General features: G+C 38.6%; 1 protein-coding gene across 2 annotated transcripts; it reads left to right on the top strand.

Moving 5' to 3' along the window:
- Positions 1-301: 301 nt before the first annotated feature.
- LOC118271320 (uncharacterized) lies at positions 302-13784 on the top strand. Of its 2 annotated transcripts, none has more exons than XM_035587377.2 (2): positions 302-464; positions 11998-13784. In XM_035587377.2, the coding sequence occupies exon 2, from the start codon at positions 12006-12008 to the stop codon at positions 12891-12893; it is 888 nt and encodes a 295-aa protein (XP_035443270.2). In that variant the 5' UTR covers positions 302-464; positions 11998-12005; the 3' UTR covers positions 12894-13784. The 2 variants fall into 2 exon arrangements, with proteins under 2 accessions (XP_035443270.2, XP_050551773.1); XM_050695816.1 differs by lacking the exon at positions 302-464 and adding an exon at positions 10606-10761.
- The last annotated feature ends 536 nt before the right edge of the window (positions 13785-14320 follow it).

Genomic DNA, 14320 nt, shown 5'->3' on the forward strand with positions numbered 1-14320 from the left:
AAAAATATGAGAAATATCAATTAAAACTTACGACAGTAGAGTCGTAGATACCAGATTTTATTTTACTAGGTCACTTTACTAGACCTAATTTAACAAAATGTGTAGGCAGGAACAACTAGATATGGTCTAGTCTAGAATTACTTTAGGTTTTCAACGCACGTACACTACAATATGTTTAAAAATAGTTACTATATTTTCCAAAACATTTTGGAAAATGTCATAAAGGCTACTTTCGCGTGAAACTAGTTTGAAGTTTACCTTCTGTTTACTTAACTTTTTGGTGGTAACGTATGTGGTAATTTGGTATTTAAAAAGGTAACAGTTTGAAACGATACACATTGTGGCTCCCGATTGGATTGAGAGCACGCGTTTGCTTTTGTCTAGTATTTCATTTGTTTCTTTTACGGCCAACCTATGTGAAAAATGTGCACTCGATTTTGGATTTTTACGCTTTAATGATAAAGGTGAGAATTATTTGTTGTTTATTTCATGATTAGAAAAAAATTACTTACTTTGAAAAGGTTTCAAAATATATTTATTTTAACCTCATATTTTCAGTAAATACATAGGATTTATAAATACATTTATGAGATTTATAAATCAATTCTTATGTAGGTCCAAGGAGTATGACTCTTTAATATTATGAATCAATATAAAACATCCTCTATAATGAATTATAAACCAAAAAAGCTATTTTCCGATGGTAAAGTGGTTACAAGTGCGACTGTCGAGAGTAGGTTTGATTTGATTTGGACAATTGGTCATGATTTCCATAAGTACATAATATATGGCGATTTTCAGTAAACGTTTAGTATAAGGTATATACAATAAATAGCATAGGGTTAAATTTCCAATAAAAACAAGCACTGCAATAGTGTACTAAAGAAGAAAAAAACAGCGTTGGTTTAATAAACTCTATCTTTATATATATAATTCTTCTGTAAGTGTGTATGTCACTGAACTTCTTTTAAACGACTGGACCGATTTTGATGAATTTTTTTGTGTGTGTTCAAGGGGATCTGAGAATGGTTTAGATTCACAATTTTGTTCGCTGGACAATGTTTTTTTAATTAATTTTTAATTTATTAGTAGTTGTTGATTTTGGAATGTTTTACATAGGATCCGACAGACGGCGCGCCGTCTGTCGGATCCTATGTATCATCGCAGTGTCAAATATTAATGACGTTAGATATTGTCACATTTCAATAATAATTTTCATCAATATGGTCCAGAATGTTTTAGCTTATTAAAAAAGTTTAAAATTTTTAAATTAAAGACGTGTGCCCTAAAAAACAAGTAAAGTCATAGGTACGTTGTATCAATAAGTTACAAAAATCCAACTCTAGTTATATCCACACAAAAATCCATTACAATTTGGTTTAAAAATACTAGTGTGCGTACTTTATGGTTCACGGCGTATCAACAATAAAAACTCATTGGACGATGTGCTTTCATCGACACGGTTTTCGAACGTAAAAAAAAGTGAGCCATATTTACCAACAAAGTATAATTTCACACATAGCTATTATTAAATTTTACGAAAGGGTGGACATTGATCGTATAAAAGAAAGTTATTTTACCGAAAATATGTTAAAATGTTATAAAACAAGTTCGGGGAATAATGGCGCATACAGCTGGTAAAAATGGTGATTATTTAGTTTTTCGAAAATGTCTCACTACGCATGTACATATATGTACAGGCAGGTAGGTATAATGCGGAGCCTGAAACTGTGCCTGGTAAATGATAACAGGTTGAGACCCAATTAAATATATGTGTCTTAAAATAAAACTAGTGAAAAGTGAGTTTACATTGTGTCTATCTATGATGAGAACCTCTGTCTCTTACTTCAGAGAAAAACACGTGATGTTTGCTTAATAGGTAACCATATATAATTTAAGTACTGAGAAGTGGTAACAATAAAAACATTAAAAAGAGGAGCGGTAACAAACAAAATACACAATAATTAATTAGTATGTTATCGGCTTACTCACATAACTGTTTGACGAGGAACTCGACTAGTTTCAAGCCATGCTAGAGACTCATATTCATGAATAGCTAGCAGTAGCTGCGCGACAATCATCGTGTGTCGCGGAATGCTACTTTAATGTTTTTAATGTCTCACGAAAGATAAAACATACAAAATAAAATATACATAGTTTCTAGTTACTACCTATACAAGAAATTAAACTTACTACGTACATTGACTCAGAAATCCAATCTCTTCATAAATGGCGAATTTTCTTCAACTTTCCTGTAAGATTTAAAGAAGCAAAGATTAAAATATTTAAATAGAACATTATAATATCGTAAATAATGTAATATCTTCAAAGCTGTTGCTTCCGTAAACCGGAACTGTGTTCAGGACAAGAGCATATCCTTTCTGCTTGGAATCTACAACGCAGAATGAGTTTGAAATTATTTTTGTAACCGCATTTCATAGTTGTTTACTGAAACCAATATTATCTCGCCTTGAGCAAGGCAAGAGGGAGTGTCAGACTCTTACTGACTAAAAATCACCTCGTTCCTATTCTTGCTTTTCTCACCTTTCACCTCGCCCAAGGCGGGAGAAGTTATTGGATGATTCTCCACTCCTCCCCCTTAAAAAGTAAAATGTGGAGATTATGGCAAGCCTCGTTTGTGTAGTGGAGGCCCATAGTCCAGCAGTAGACTGCCCTGGGCTGTCGATCATACATATATGTACGTACGTAAGATTTAGACATTTTTGTATATTAACTTATTCTTGTATACTGCCCGACTCTAGTACCGAAGCTACGCCTCAAGACAAAAAGGGCGAAACTTTTTCAAAAGTAAATCATTAAGTCTGTATCTAAATACTAGTATTTAACATAAAAAAACACAACAAAAAGCCTCCCTTAAATCTCGCCTCAAACGGCAAAGAAATAAACAAAGCGATGTGAACAAAACAAATGAATCATAGGGAGAAAAGAAAAACTATTATCAACAAAGTTACACTGAGATTGTTCCAGAACGGTCCAACTAAAGATTTACTTCGTAATATCTGTGCTGATCCAACAATGAAACACTTTAATGGTTTGTATATAGATAATGATGATGCATTAAGCAGTAACTCTCGACTTTGTATTCTAGAAAATGTAAATGTAATACTTAATGTGGTTATTTTTCCTGTAATGGTGTAGATTGAGGTGTATTTTATGCTCTTTGTACTACAGGATCATAAAATACTACATATATGTACACAAAGCAACATAATCTGGTATACAGGCTACACATCAACACAAGTATTGTTAGACAATATGCTTGTGTGGGGTATTTTCATAATAATGTGCATACAACTATGTAGTTTCATCACATATATACACTTATACTAAATATCATTTTCGCATTAATTCAATAATTAAATATATATATAAAAACAAGGGTAAAAATAAATCAAATAATGAACGATCGAGTTACAAAATTATGCCCATATAAATATAATATCTTCTCATCGTTTTTGGTAATAGCTAGTTGAGCCTTTTTATACATGTGATGTGCAGTGTATTGTTACGTAGCTGTATATACATATAAGAATTTTAATAGTATCTGTTTCAAAAGTACCTAAGTTAAATACTTAGTTTAATTGGAATAAATGATTTGACTTTGACTTTGATCTATAAAGGAGTTTTTTCAACTGCGTTGCACTTAGAATTGATGACAACAATGACATAATAATAATAAAATTGCGCCACAATATAATGTTACAAATGCATATTAAATGCGGAAGTTTTCATTAAAAAGACTAATACAATTTCAAAACATACACAATAACAATTAATACCTAAGCTGGTTGAGTTACAATAAAACCAACCATTATGGTGATTTTCCACCAGAGATGTAGCTACGCTACGAGAATATAATAAGCTAAGCTGTAAAATTATGTGACCGTTTCCGTTGATACTAAGCTATGTAACGGTGCGAGTAAGATGTGCTATGAAGATGCGTCGTCGCAAAGTAGCTGTGCGAGGAAGATGCGCAACTCGAGTATGCAATGTGTCGATAGTAGGGAAGCCAACTGTAGGGGAGTAAATGAAGAAAACCACCACGTAAAGAACTTAGAAATGTCGCGAACGAGGACGCTGTACATGTATGCGCTGACCCGTTGCATCAATCACACTGACGACCGTAACCCCCTCGCGTCCCGCGCCCCGCGCACACGCACAGCCTCCTCGAACGTTCTTTTACTTTATTATTTAAAAATAGTAGGTACATGAAAATTTTATGTAAATGAATTTAAACAAATTGGGTTTCAACAGTTAACATTCCCCACCCCAGTGCGTCAGCACTCATCCTCCGTCTGGATTCGAGCAATACGTGCGGCTGACCGACGCAAAACACCAGTCTTGGTTTTAATGTCCAGCACACGTATGCGGCCATCCCTCCCTGCCATTACTGCCTGCACTCGACCGCGCGGCCAAACATTACGCGGAGAATCGGGATCGACGATGAGCACAAGGTCACCCACTTGCAAGGGCCTTTGTTCCAGATGCCATTTAGTCCTAGGTCGCATATCTGGCAGCACCTCCCTCACCCAACGCTTCCAAAACAAATCTGCGAGTCTTTGGGAGATGCGCCATTGTTTACGTAAATATGCGTCGGAATCATCGTAAGCGCCGATCGTAGGTAAGTTAGATGAAGCTCCCAGTAAAAAATGGTTAGGGGTCAGTGACTCATCGGAGTGCGGTTCAACGCTTACGTGGGTCAGCGGACGACTGTTAACCATGTGTTCTACCTCTGCCAACAAGGTGTTTAGGACCTCGTCGCGGGGTGCTCGTTCTTTCAGTACGACCTTCAATGAGTTTTTAACGCAACGTATAAGGCGTTCCCATGCCCCACCCCAATGTGGGCTTGCAGGTGGGGAGAAGGTCCATGTCGTGCCGTACTTTACAGCTTCTCCCTTTAGGGTCTCTTCGTCTAGGTCGCTAATCGACTTCTTTATTTCGTTTGTTGCCCCTCTCAGGTTAGTCCCGTTATCTGAGAACATGTGTTGGGGCCAACCTCTTCTCGCAGCCATGCGTCGTAAGGCCATAATGAAGGCATCAGTGGTGAGTGTCGACACTACTTCGATATGTATGGCTCTGATAGTCATGCAGGTGAATAGAACGCCATATCTTTTTTCTCGTCGTCTGTACTGGACTGTCACCTCCATAGGCCCAAAAAGGTCCACTCCACAGAAGGTGAACGGACGTTGAAAATGAGCCATTCTGGCTTCAGGTAAGTTGCCCATTCTGGGTGGTTGCGGCAGAGTTTTTTTTATTCTACAAAACATGCATTTTGAGGTCACATGTTTAATCGTAGGTCTCAAACGAATTATCCAGTAATGTTGTTTCACATTATTTACAACAACTTCTTGATTTCCGTGGGCGGCCTTCACGTGGTGGTGTCTGACTATCAACTGGGCGACGTGGCTGCGCCCGTCAAGTATTACTGGATATTTGGTTTCAGGTGATATTCCAGGCGCCTGTTCGATGCGGCTTCCAACGCGTAAAACCCCGTACTCGTCAATCACAGGAGTTAAGGTGAGTAACTTGCTTTTCCGATCTAATGGTTTTTTCTGTTTCAGGTTTTCCAGGTCTTCAGCGAATGTCTGTCGCTGGGAGTGCATAATCAACAGACGTTCGGCTCTTCTCATCATATCACCATCGATTGCACTGGTACGTTTTTTGCATTTATCAATAAATAATAATACAGTACAAGTACTTTTCAGGAGGCGCAGCCAGGATGAAAATCTTTCAGGTTCCGGGACAGCAGGTGAGTACTGTTCAGTGACGACGAGAGAGACCCGTTCCAGGTCTTCGGTGCCGACCTCCAGCTGTTGTATGTCTGTTGGCCATGTCTCTTGTCCCCCGTACAAGAACTCGGGGCCATACAACCATTCTTTTTGTAGTACATCCAATTCGCAGGAATCTCTCGTGGCGATGTCGGCTATATTCATTTTAGTAGGTATAAAATGCCATTCTTTTATTTGTGTCAATTCGTCTATTTCGCCGAGCCGGTGCGCCACAAACGCTTTATAATCTCGAGCATTGTTTCTAATCCAGTATAGAACAGTCGACGAGTCGCACCAGAAGTACCTTCCTTGTGGTAACATATTTCTATGTTCTTTTGTTATCGTATCTGCAAGTCGAGCGGCGAGGAGCGCCGCCTGAAGCTCTAATCGTGGTACGGACGTATGTTTTATCGGTGCCACTCTGCACTTACTCGAAATGAACGCTAATCTAATTTGACCATCATTATCTTGCCAGCGCCAATACGCGACGGCGGCCATAGCGTATGTCGAGCTATCACTGAATATATGCAGCTGTAGGTTTGTATAACTTAATCTTGTAGCGGAGGCGCGCGCCGACGGCGCCCGCGATGACTTGCTATCCGGTGCGTTCGGTGCAACTATCTCCGTCTTGCTCTTACCTACGCTCGCGTGATAACAACGAGGTAATCGAATATCGCCAACCTTTTTAAGAAGGTTTAGCCAGTGTAACCATTTTTCATATGTGGCGTCTAGTATTTCGTCATCCCAGCCCAGACTAGTTTTCCACATTTGTTGTAATATTATTTTAGCTCTTATCATTAATGGTGATAAGAACCCGTAGACGTCATATACAGACATAATTAACCGTAACATTTCCCTTTTCGTAGGACGTTTCAGGCCACTTATTATGTTTTCAGGAATTCGTTTAAATGAGGTATCGAATCCCAACGTATCTTCTTTCGGGTACCAGATTAACCCAAGAGTTCGTTCTCCAGCTTCCTGCAGACCGACTTTGAACCTTACTGCATTAGAACATAAGGCTTCTTTTGGTAAGTTTTCTAACACTACCTCGCTGTTACTATTCCAGTTTCTTATCTCAAAACCTCCGCATTTATGAATGTATGTAATTTCTTTTGTTAATCGAACAGCTGTTGACTCGTCTTCCAAGCTATCTATATAATCATCCATGTAATGTTGCTTATATATTGCATTTACTGCTGCGGAGTGACTTGTTTCGAATCTTTTAGCATTTTTGTTTTTTATGAATTGTGAAATGAACGGTGACGAATTCGAACCAAAGATTAATGACGTCATCGCATAAGTCTTGACAGGATCGTCTGGGGAGTCTCTCCACAGGAAACGCAGTGCGTTTTGGTCCTCACTTTGTATTTTAATCCTTAGGAACATGTCGCGAATGTCACCCGTCACAGCCACTCTGTTCTCGCGGAATCTCAGCATAATTCCGTACAGAGACATAAGTAGGTCAGGTCCAGTTAGTAAATAATCGTTCAATGAAAAGTTATGACTCTTAGCGGCGGCGTCAAAAACCAACCTCAGTTTGTTCTTATTGGGGTTGTCTACGCCGAAGTGAGGAAGGTACCAGGTCCTTGGCGTGGTTTGGGTATCGGTCAACTCTCGAGCGTAGTCATTGTGTAGGAGATGGTCTATTCTCTCTTTATATCTCTGGGCGTAATGTTCACATTTCTTTAGTTTTCTTTCAACTCCTTTCAGTCTGTTCAAGGCAGTGGTGAATGACTCTGGCATCTTACAATTTTCATCCTTCCATGGCAGGCCGATGTACCACCTGCCGTCTTTTAGGATAGAAGTTCTTTCGAGGTGGGCTATTGCTCGTTCATCTTCTGAGTTTAGACGAGGTTTCCCTGTTACTCCCATAGCTTCTATTGAAAAAGAGCGCCGGACTTCCTCATGTAAGTCGTTCATTGTGCATTCATTTTCTATTTGAGATTCATCGGTTGCAGTTAAAAACAAAGTTGAATGCTTGCTTCGACATTTGACGTTCACGTTCAAGGACGCGCGGCCGTGTAAACACCAACCGAGCGGCGTACGGGTTAGGTATGGTTCCGTAGGTTTGCCTTTGATGACTTCCAGGGGTAATAACAAATCGTAGTTGTCTTGGCCAATTAGTATTTCTGGTTTACATTGTCCATAGCATAATTTGTGTTTTATATTATTAATTGCGTCACCGCACTTTAGTTTATCAAGCGAGATAAATTGCGTAGGTAAGTTTAGTCCTTTCGTAGTACGTGCTTGCAACGTAAACATCGTACCGTCACAGTTTGACACGCTTAAGTCCACGATTTCACTATCATACATAAGTTCGCTGCTGTCCCATGCGCCACGCACTTTTAATGTTTGTTTACGACCGCGTATACCTAACTTCACCATAAGTACGTCACTAGCTATAGTCACAGTCGAACCATCATCTAGTAGGGCCACCGTGTTCACTGTTCCGTTAGGTCCGTGTATTTTTATAGGTACTGTCTTTAGCAACACTTGACTATAACTCTCTTCGTTAATGAAGGCAACAGCCTCAGTAGACCGCGGCGCCGAGGCCGGGGCGGGCGCCCCGGGGGCTGCCGCAACGGTTGGTTCGCTTTGTTGGTTACCGCGCCCATTGGGGTAGTGAAGAAGCTGGTGGTGTGGTTGTCCACAATTGTCCGTGTCACACACGGGTGCTGAACAACTGTCACGGTTATGGCGCGACACCAGACACTTATAACATAAACCGTTTCGTTTTATGTACTGCCATCTGTCCTTACGTAACGCTTTTCTAAACTTTTTACAGTCTATTATTTTATGTTTATTTATTTTACAGAAGCGGCACTTATCGTCACCAACGTTACTGTCCGAAGAGTTTTGCACTAGCACCGTTTGAGTTTTGTAATCACTTTGTTTACGTTTATAGTCACTGGGATTGTATATTAAGCTCACTGAAGTTTTTGATATTTTTATGGCTTCTTGGCTTAGAAACTCGGACAATATCATGAGTTTTGGCTTGTCTCCGCTGCTGATGATTGGGTAACTGTAGTCTGCCCATTTTGAGATAAGCACTGTAGGTAGTTTGGACAGGATTATTGATAATAAATTTGTTCCTTTCAGGTACTCATCTTGCCCAATAGCGAGCACCGCAGCGACATAGTTTTTTACTTTTACAGAGAACGTTATTATTTCTCTGTGATATTCCTGGGTCATCGGTTGAAGTTTGCTAATCTCGTACATAATTTTAGAGATGATTATATCTGGATTTCCAAATTGTAATTCCAGAGTAGACATTATCACATCCGGTGACGTAGCACTAATTAACAATGCTGTTACAGCATTCTTTGCGGCTCCATGTAAACATTTACGTAATCTCCATAAGTTTTCCTGATTGCTGAAGTTACACACTTTAGTTGAGTTTTTGTATGCCTGCTTGAACTGCAGCCAATCCAACGGGTCACCTCCAAAACCAGGTAAGTCTTTAGGTGTACTCAATCGGCTCAGCATTTGAGCATGCGATCCGCTAGCTGTGGTAGCGGCGGCCAGATCCTTGAGGGCGCTTGCCAGCAAGTGAACTGTTCCATCAGTGCCCCCTGGGGCTGTTGCTTGCTGCGCCAGCGACGGCAGCGGAAGGTCATGGTCGCCCAGATTAGTATCCTGCGGCTGAGCAGCCTCGGCTTCCAGTTCGCGATGACTCCGGTCCAGCCACTTCTCCACTGCAACTTGTGTATAATCTTCTTCTTCTTTTCCTTCCGATTGTGAACTGTATTCTTCGTTTTCTAGCTCGGCCAAATCGGCCGCCAACTTTTTATCGATTATTTCCATTTGTATTTTTGCCTTAGCTTCTGCTGCTTCTAATTCCAGTCTTTTTCTTCTAGCTAACACTGATGACGACGTGGACTTTGACCGAGATTTTGACATTGAGGGTGGTTGTAACTTTATGTCCTTTCTTTGTTCGTCACAGTCACTCGTAGTGTTTGGTAGCCTGGAACCTTCTTCAACAGCAGTTTCCATGCCTTCAGGGCCCTTTGACATTTCCCCATGAAGTTCTTTGTTTTTTTCGCTGTGCTCCGTGTATTCACCATAGCTCGCTGTTTCCGTGGAGTATGAAACATAAGGTCCAGCAGATGCGGCTCGAATGACCAGAATGTAGGGGAGTAAATGAAGAAAACCACCACGTAAAGAACTTAGAAATGTCGCGAACGAGGACGCTGTACATGTATGCGCTGACCCGTTGCATCAATCACACTGACGACCGTAACCCCCTCGCGTCCCGCGCCCCGCGCACACGCACAGCCTCCTCGAACGTTCTTTTACTTTATTATTTAAAAATAGTAGGTACATGAAAATTTTATGTAAATGAATTTAAACAAATTGGGTTTCAACAGTTAACACCAACCATAGCACATATCTATAGCACAAATCCATAGCACGCATCTTTCCATATAAAAAATATATCGTAGTTGAGTCTGTTTCCACCAGTGCTAAGCTATGTGAATCCAAACGCATCCACAGCAACGTAGCATAGCACATCTCTGGTGGAAAAGCACCATCATTCTAAACGTATGATTCTGCGGTTGAAATGTCACGTAAAAGCGACCCTCTACAGTCGAACTCCTAAATAATACACTTAAAACAATGTCCTAAAAAGAAAGGAAGAAAGGGCGCAATAAATCGATCCCCCGTTCCATTCGGTGACACAGTTTTCAATGCGCTAAGTGCACTTCTAATTCCACTGATAGCGTTTAATATTTAATGAGTATACGTCGCGTGACATTATCGATCTTACTACAAAGCGCCCTAGATTCGTTCATAAGCTTTCCGCTATTCAAGCCTTGGCCCGTATTTGCTCTCAACTTTTTTTTCATTCGTTACTTTATTTTAAAATGCGAACGATGTGATGTGAACGTTTTAAAAAAAATATAGTGATGTCGATGTGTGTTCGATTTGTTCCAATTTTTTGAATCAGTTGTGGTGAACGAGGAATAGAGAGGTATAATACATTTTGTGTTGGTTTTTAGTTACGAAGTTTAAAGTGTATAAATGTTAGCGATTTCCCGCGTTCTATGTAGTGCTTTGTTCTGTAAAAAACGAGGAGTTAGTTTACGGTAATAAAAGTTCTCTGTAAGTTTTAAGTCTGTAGTGATTTTTTAAGTCTGTCAAGTGACATAGAAGAGTGAAGTTTTTCAGTGTTTTAGCATTTTCGTCCGTGCAAATATCTAAAGCAAATAAATTCTGAAATGTAGGTCAACGCGAATACAAATAAACAACGTTTTGTCACGTAGTTGGAACTTTAGTGGCGTTTTGGCACTAAATGTAACCTATTCAGAAGTTTGTTTACTTTGTTAGCATAATGTAGGCATGATGTTTCTGTGTTGTGGTCGAAACTGAATGGTTATTTATTTCTAAAAAATATATGACGTGTTGTGTTACTGAATTATTTTTAATTTTGTTGTTGATTGAATATTATACATGCTGGAGGTTTAATGCCACTGATTAACGGTTAAGGAAAACATCGTGAGGAATTTCTGATTATAAGTTTAGATCGCCACCCGCATTGAACGCGTGGTGATTAATGTTCAAATCTTTTCTGTGCGGGAAACTTTTGGTCTGCAGTAGCCACTTATAGGCTGTTGATGTGAATGATATGAATAATTAAAAAAAATAAGGTTTATCATGGATCAGTTAGGTTTATGTATAGGTAAATATTAAATTATTACAAATAACTGTGGGAACTATAACACATTGATTAAAAATGTATTATGAGGCGGTCTGAATTTCAATTTCAGCATTAAAAAAGTGTTATTCTTTAGTTTTGTTTTAAAATTCTAACTACCAGCGTAAAGTCTAGATGTAAGATAATTAGCTCGTTTCTTTTTACATAATATGATTAATGATATAACTAGGAATTATAGGGTGTAGAATACAGATATGTACTATTGCGTAGGTGTTACGCAGTTATTATTAGGAAAAATACGCGTATCTAGTATCTACCTTTTCCTGACCTTAATTCATTCTTCTCCTATAATAATATCTTCTGATTTATTTCGTTGCGGGATCCAAGACAATTATTCATGTCTTTCGGACGCGCCGGACTTCAGTGTTCCGTTGTTTTCATGGTTGTATCTACTGTAGATCCTGGCTTACAGGAGTTGCAGCGGCAAGGGAGGTTGTGAGGCGGGCTTGTGTCATAAAAAAAAAAACTTTAATCCAGTATTTTCTATTACAGATTCCGCCATGATTATCTTCATATTCCTGCTGGCCGTGACCGCGGCCGCCGATGTAAACGAGACGGAGCCACCATGTCCCTCGTGCCTTCTAATGAACACAACGTGTTACAACATGTCCTACCTCTTCGATCTCGACGCTCCCTTCAGAAAACAGGTAGTCATAAACAAAATGGACCTCCTTAGATCCAAAAACATGCTTTACTTCAGTTTCGAACCAGTATTCGAAGACGAAGAATATTACAAAACTGGCTTCGTCAAACTTGAGGACCTTAGCTACCATGGCATCATCACTGGGAGTCAGATCCTTAATCTGGGGACGTTTGACATAGATCAGGCTAATGGACAAATTTACTTCGGAGGCAGCGATGGTATATTCGTGTTGGATACAAACAACAACCAAATGGCGTCATACAGCAGTCGCGGCGATACAATAACGAATGTGTTTTACAAAAACCAAGTTTACTTCGTCCGGTATGATGACAAAGGGATCATTGTTAAGCAGGGGGATTACTTCAAGACTATTCTAGAATATTGGACTGTGAAGAAGTTTGTGGTGGTGGAAAAGGACACTGTTAACGTTATTGTGTTCTTAAGCAATTTAGGCTTGTTTGTTAGTAAGGGTAAGGTGGTGCATCGTCTTTCTAAAAACGCTTTTTTCAGAGGTCTGGCTGTTGACTTGGACGGTGAAGTGTACGCGTGGTGGCTAGACGGTATCTACAAAGTTATATTTTCAAAGAATATAATCCACTCAAAGATTGAGAAAGTAACTAATCTCCCTTTGATTGGAGCTATGGCTTTTGATAATAATAACAATATTCTCATTGCTTCTGATAAATCCCTGTATTTAATGGCGAAGACGTCGCATAGCTGTGGCGTAGTTAAGCCAGCAGATTAGATGTATTATATACATAAATATAATATCTGTATATATTTCTACTAATTCATCAATAGGTCCATTTAGGTACTAAGTATATAGTGATTTATTAGATAACTCAGAAATTAATAAGACATAGAGCTACCCATTACAAATATTGTTGATTAGCAATCTTTGTCAATATTTTAATATTTATGGTGTTATTATATTATTTATAATCTTTAGCGAGACATACTAAATTAATTATTATGTTATAGGCTTACTCACGTAACAGTAGCCTTGGAAATTTTCGCTGCGTCGTGTCGCCGAATGCTGTTCATGAATATGAGCCTTGTAGTATGGCTTGAAACTAGTCGAGTTCCTCGTCAAACAGTTACGCGAGTAAGCTGATAACATAATAATTAATTTATGGTGTTATTTCATAAAGTTATTTTATTGAAAAATATGTCGAACTCGAAACGTATCGTATAATTCGCTGTATTTTATATAACAGCGTGTTACATTAGAAATACATTTTCAGTAAGCTAAACAGCTTTTTATATTATCTATTCACGTCTGATCGCTTAAGGGAATCTTAAATATAATTAGCGTAATTTCTATCTTAATTAATGTAGTATTAACAATTAAGATTTTGAGACAAAGTACCTGTGATTTTGTTTATAGTTTTAGACACATCTCCCTTCAGATTTTCGAGAAAATTATTAAAAGGGATCGCTAGAAGTAATTGTTAGTTTTTTTCAACACTTTTTAAACCAATCATAGTAATTTATCAGCTTTATAAAGTGTAAAGTGTAAGAGTATAATACTTTAGCTACTAATTGTTTTCTATGCAAGCAAAAATGTACGTAATACTCAGTAATAGTGTAATTAACTTTTTTAAATAAATGTGTTACAAAATTTGCACAGACCAAAGTTTTCCATTTTTTATTTAATCCAATAGTGCAATGAGATACATACATACTATATTGATTATTATGTTATCGGTTTACTTACGTAACTGTTTGACGAGGAACTCGACTAGTTTCAAGCCATGCTAGAGGCTCATACTCGTCGAGTTCTTCGTCAAACAGTTACGTGAGAAAGTCGATAACATAATATTTACTCGTAATTAAGATTAATCTACTTAATATAATGTAGGTATCTGTACCTCTATCTGCAAGTATGTATTATATAAGTGATTTATCTATAAGAAACCATTTTTAAATACACACATTCATTAGCTTACATACCACTACAGGTAATTTTTCATTAACTAATTTTAAACGAATCCATTTCATTCCAATTGAAATCCATACTCAAAAAAATCGCAGCTTTTGGTACAACAACATATATTTTCTACCTAATAAAGTATCTAGAGTCTAGAGTATCCATTACTCATATGATCCTCGTCCTTACTCACACGTACTTGTAATTCCCGCAATTGCTCTGAGGTCAGGGCGAGTGAGGTT

Source organism: Spodoptera frugiperda, chromosome 9 (genome assembly GCF_023101765.2).
Source record: "Spodoptera frugiperda isolate SF20-4 chromosome 9, AGI-APGP_CSIRO_Sfru_2.0, whole genome shotgun sequence".
Lineage (NCBI taxonomy): Eukaryota > Metazoa > Arthropoda > Insecta > Lepidoptera > Noctuidae > Spodoptera > Spodoptera frugiperda.

Coding starts and splice junctions, on each gene's coding strand:
- LOC118271320 (XM_035587377.2), top strand. CDS start 12,006: ATGATTATCTTCATATTCCTGCTGGCCGTGACCGCGGCCGCCGATGTA.